This window comes from Phoca vitulina, unplaced genomic scaffold (assembly GCF_004348235.1).
Source record: "Phoca vitulina isolate PV1807 unplaced genomic scaffold, GSC_HSeal_1.0 scaffold1458, whole genome shotgun sequence".
In the NCBI taxonomy this organism is placed as follows: Eukaryota; Metazoa; Chordata; class Mammalia; order Carnivora; family Phocidae; genus Phoca; species Phoca vitulina.
This window is the reverse complement of record NW_022591145.1, coordinates 2736-7898: the sequence shown is the minus strand read 5'-3', so window position 1 is coordinate 7898 and position 5163 is coordinate 2736. Positions and strand designations below refer to the sequence as shown.

Below are 5163 nucleotides of genomic sequence, written 5' to 3'. Positions count from 1 at the left end.
TGTCACAGAGCCCCACTGTTATCTCTATACTATTACATATTTATCAGAACTTCTATTTCACAATGGATGATTTCAAAATATTTTCCGTTTATGATACTGTGTGCTTCTCTTGAAATACAACCTCTTTCTTTTTTTTCTTATGGGTGAATTGTTTAAAATTCTAATGCCTATATATATTTCTTACAAATATACATATTCCTTAATAACTGCTGAATTTGTCTGGGGTTACTAACATGTTTATTTTTTCATTATTAATAGATAATTGTAGCATAGATTATGGAATATAAGTACAGGACGCTGATTATTAACATTGCAGTATGCCTGTTCTACATGGATGCAGTTTTATAGCAAGTATTCAGAATATTTTGTTATTCTTAAAGCTTTGTTTTAATGTTGTGTACAATAAGTATTCGATAATTGAGTTTGATATGTATTTTTCTTTTAAATATGAGCCACCTTTATGCCTCCTCTAGGTTGCTATGATCTTTGGGATACCTGTAGAAAATTCCAAAGTTTTCAGGGCTGTTGTAACTTTCGATCATAGGGCATTTATAAATAGTCTTCTCTGAAAATAATTTGAACTACCTGTAATCAGCCTTTCTTTATTGTGAAATCTTATCCTTTGTGTTTCTGTTCATTTGCATACCATGGTTGACAAATGTAATAGCTCTGTAATTACGAGTTTTATTTTTGGTGTAATACTTTTCATTATAAAATACCCATTTTCAAACTCTGGTTAATAGGAAGCCTATGATTCTTTCTATCTTACAGATATCTCTACCAGATGTGTGAGCAAAGAATTACCACCAAAAGAAGACATTAATAATGGAGAATTATTCCAAACATTAATTTTGGAAAGACACATAAGACATGAGTTTGAGGATTTTGATTTGAGAAAAATCCAAGACGTGAACAAATTTGAGACTCAGTGGCTTTATGAAGAAAAAAATTATGTAGAAGACACTGCAACCCATTACAAAAATCTCACCTGTAGAGAACATCAACAACATCATAAATTCTGTAATCATTTTCCTGTAAAGCACAATGTTTCCATAGGAAGAAATACATCTGAATATTACAAACATGATACGGTGAGTAAGGCACTAAAAAACAAGGTAGGTTATTTAGGAAGCAAGTATAGAAACTGTTTGGACAGTACACTTGGATTAAGCTTTCATTCACATCTGACTGAACTGCAGAGATTTCAGACCCAAGAGGAAATTCATGAAAGTAATCAAGTTGAGAAGCCTACCAAAAAGACTTCAGTTTCACTTCAAAAAATTCCTTCTAGTGTCAAAATCAACATTTTTAATAAATATGGGAAGGTTCTTATGCATCCTTCATTACGGACACAACACCAGAAAACACCCAAAAGAGAAGAACCTTACAAATGTAATGAGTGTGGGAAGGCTTTTAGGCATTGCTCAACCTTAGCTAATCATCAAAGAATTCATTCTGAGCAGAAACCTTACAAAGGTAATGAGTGTGGCAAAGCCTTTAAGAGGTTCTCAAACCTTACGAGGCATCAGAGAATCCATGCTGGAGAGAAAACATATAAATGTAATATATGTGGTAAAGATTTTGCCACACAGTCACATCTCTGGGGTCATGAGCGAATTCATACTGGAGAGAAGCCTTACAAATGTAGTGAGTGTGGCAAAGCCTTTTCTAGTGGTTCAAATCTTGCTCAACATAAGAGAATCCATTCTGGAGAGAAACCTTACAAATGTAATCAGTGTGGTAAGGATTTTACCACACGGTCATACCTTTGGAGTCATGAGAGAATTCATACTGGAGAGAAACCTTACAAATGTAATGAATGTGGCAAGGCCTTTATCAGGAGTTCAAATCTTACTCAACATAAGAGAGTTCATGATGGAGAGAAACCCTATAAATGTAATGTATGTGACAAGGCCTTTAGTCAGAATGCAAGCCTTACTGTTCACCAAAGAATTCATACTGGGGAGACACCTTATAAATGTCATGAGTGTGGCAAAGCCTTTAAGCACTACTCAAGCATCAATAAACACCATAATACACACAGAGTGAAGATACAAATATAAAGTGTGTGGTAAGACTTTTATTAAATGTTTATACCTTTGGAATCATGAGAGAATTCATACCAGAGAGAAACCTTACAAATGTCATGAATGTGACAAATCCTTTAAGCACTGTTCAAGCCTGAGTAGACACCAGAATATACATAGAATGAAGATATAGATGTGGAGGTTGTGGCAAGGCTTTTATTAAATGTTCTCACATTTGGAGTCATGAGGGAATGCATACTGCAAAGAAATCTCACCAAAGAATGTAGCACAGCTTTCATGTCATGCCTCAGGATTCACCAAAGATTTCATGTCGGAGAAAACCCTACAAATACAATGAGTGCTGGTACATTGCTTAAGCAGGTTTCACAATACACTATGCATCAGAGAATTCTAGTAGTATGAACTAAGTCTAATTCTTGAAGATTAATCAAATCAAATGTTACACTCTGCAGGAGAATTAAAAGTCAAAATGTTTTAAAATTCATGAAATGATGGGTGTCAAAGGAGCAGGGATATCTGTGGAACAACCTGCTTATCTTCAGTTTATACGATCTTTTTATTTTCTATTTCTTGATGAGATTACTTGATTATTGACTTTGGACTTGTGGTTGAAAATCTGTTGATGATGTTATGTCTTCAACACAGACCTTTCATGAATTGCCACTAGTGTCTGTGATGGTTCCTTTTGTTTTGGTCCTAATGTAAATGGTATTTTGTTTTTAATTTTTAATTCACTTGTTTATTTCTGGTATCTAGGAAGGCCGTTAACTTTTGATCATTAACCTTGTACCCTGCTGCCTTGCTATAATTTCCATATTGTGTTTTATCTACCATACTTTGGGGCATCATAAAATTGTTCAGTGCTGTGGTGACAGGTACCACTGTTTTGTTCCTGGAATAAAAAGAAAGAACTCTCCCTTACTATACTAATATTAAGCAAATCTTGCAGTCGTTAAGTCCAACTTGGTCATGGGGCAGGTTCCTGTTGTACTATGTGGCAATCGGAGTATCTGCAGTTTATTAAGATCTCAGAAGCTGGGGCGCCTGGGTGGGGCAGTCAGTTAAGTATCTGACTCTTGGTTTCTGCTCAGATCATGATCTCGGGGTCATGAGATCAAGCCCTGCGTCTGACTCCGCACTCAGTGTGGAACCAGCTTAAGGCTCTCTCTCCCTCTGCCCAGCGTCCCCCTGCCCCCGCAGTCTCTTTCTTGCTCTAAATAAATAAATATGTCTTAGAAAAAAATCTCAGAAGCTTTATGCATAATTGGTGTTGCCATATAGAATAAATCTCTAAATATAAATGGAAGCTGGTCACAGACAAAATTATAAATAGCATACCAGAATCTAAACTACAAGGACAACTTATGAAAACAGCTAAATGTAGATCTAGATTACTGGAAGAACATCATCAACCACCTTTTTCCGTATATCGTGTTGATTACATGATGTGATTTGTTACCACCCCCAGTAGGTTTAAGTCCCCAGTCTGCTGCTAAACAGGATATGAAGTTACTGAAATCACTTAATACTGTGCTTCATAGTCCTCTTTAGAATGGAAGTAGTAGTTTCCACCCCCAGATTTGTGATGAATAGAGTTAACTGTCGTTGCGGCACAGATTCTTAATATTGTAGGTGTTTGTCCTTTCCTGAAGAGTTTGCCTGAGGGGGAAAAATGGTTAACATGGTACCTGCCATTTCGTAGACAAACCTGATTGATGTTTCCTGTATCCCTTTTCCTCACACGGCTGATGCAGTTCCACAGCTATGGTACAGCCTGGGGTTGTCACGGGAGAGAGAATTCATAGGGAATGTCACATGATGGAAATCTTTACGATGCAGGATAATACAAATTTCACAAGCAGCAAAATTCCCCATAAACAAAATGGATCCATGACTTTCACGTATAATTGCCTTCTCCCCAACTGTTGAGAGTTTGTTGAAAGTTCTACAAGTCACTTATTTGTGATCATGGGAGTCCATGCTGTGAAACCTCTTTCATGCCAACATGGCTGATAGGCAATATTATATAATACAGCATAATCTACATAATTACCTTCTGAAGGTTCTCATCTATCCCCAGCACTGTATATTTTTTTTAATATGCAGGAAACAAATGCATGGAATGATTTGATAATAGGATTGGATTCTCTTTCAGTTATATCTAGGTTATTTGAAGACATTTAAAACAGGATACACATTGTAAATGTACTCAAGCAAAGAAATCCATCAAAAAGGTTTTTAGTGTCACAACCTGAAAGAATCCTTCCTAGTGTCAAAACCAACATTTGCATAAGGGTGGGCAAGTTTTGATTCCTTCTTTGTTGATAACAAAATAATATAGTTCTACATATTACAAAGAAACTGCAAAAGTAATGAACTTGGAAAATCTTTAGACAGGATGAATCTTTACTAATCAGAAATTCATACTGGAGAGATCTTAAAACTATACACAGTGGGGCACTGTATTTAACCAAGTCAAACATTATTAAACATTCGATAAATAAATACCTCAGAGTAATCTTCAAATGTAATATATAGCGCAACGTTTTCATCCAAAATTCAATCCTTGTGAGGTTACCACAATATTAATTTCGGAATGAAAACTTAAGAATTTTATGAGTAATGATACTCAAACCTTAGTAAATGTTAAGTAATTCAAATATTATAAACTTCAGAAGCCATAAGCAGGCTTAAAACTTACAAAACACCACATAATGTATACAGGAGTGAAACCTTACAAATTTAATATATTAAAAGCCTTTTTATCCAAAATGCCTTTATCTCCTCAGTTCTTACTGTAGAGTTCATCTTTAACACGTATGGATTTTAGAGAAACGTGGATATTAACTCATGGATATTGCCTTAAAGATTATTGAAGGTATAAATCAGACCTTTGGAAAATTGACAGTCTAACTTCACTTTCCTTTAGTGTTCATATAAAGAAAACTCACATGCCTGTCAAATGGCTCTGGAAATATTGCAAAAGTATTCTTTAACTGACATCAAACTCAAGTCTTCTAGAGAATATATACTCAAAAGAGCAGGATTATAATCCACACCTGACAGAACATTTAGAAATAGAAAAAGAAAAATGCTAACATAATTTTTTATGAAA

The 5163-nt window shown here is 35.1% G+C and overlaps 1 protein-coding gene across 1 annotated transcript; it reads left to right on the top strand.

Moving 5' to 3' along the window:
- The first annotated feature begins 707 nt into the window (after window positions 1–707).
- On the top strand, window positions 708–3123 carry LOC116629560 (zinc finger protein 677-like). The gene has a single exon (XM_032399819.1). It carries the CDS (start codon window positions 1332–1334, stop codon window positions 2061–2063), a length of 732 nt encoding a protein of 243 aa, XP_032255710.1. The 5' UTR covers window positions 708–1331; the 3' UTR covers window positions 2064–3123.
- Window positions 3124–5163: the final 2040 nt, after the last annotated feature.

Coding starts and splice junctions, on each gene's coding strand:
- LOC116629560 (XM_032399819.1), top strand. CDS start 1,332: ATGCATCCTTCATTACGGACACAACACCAGAAAACACCCAAAAGAGAA.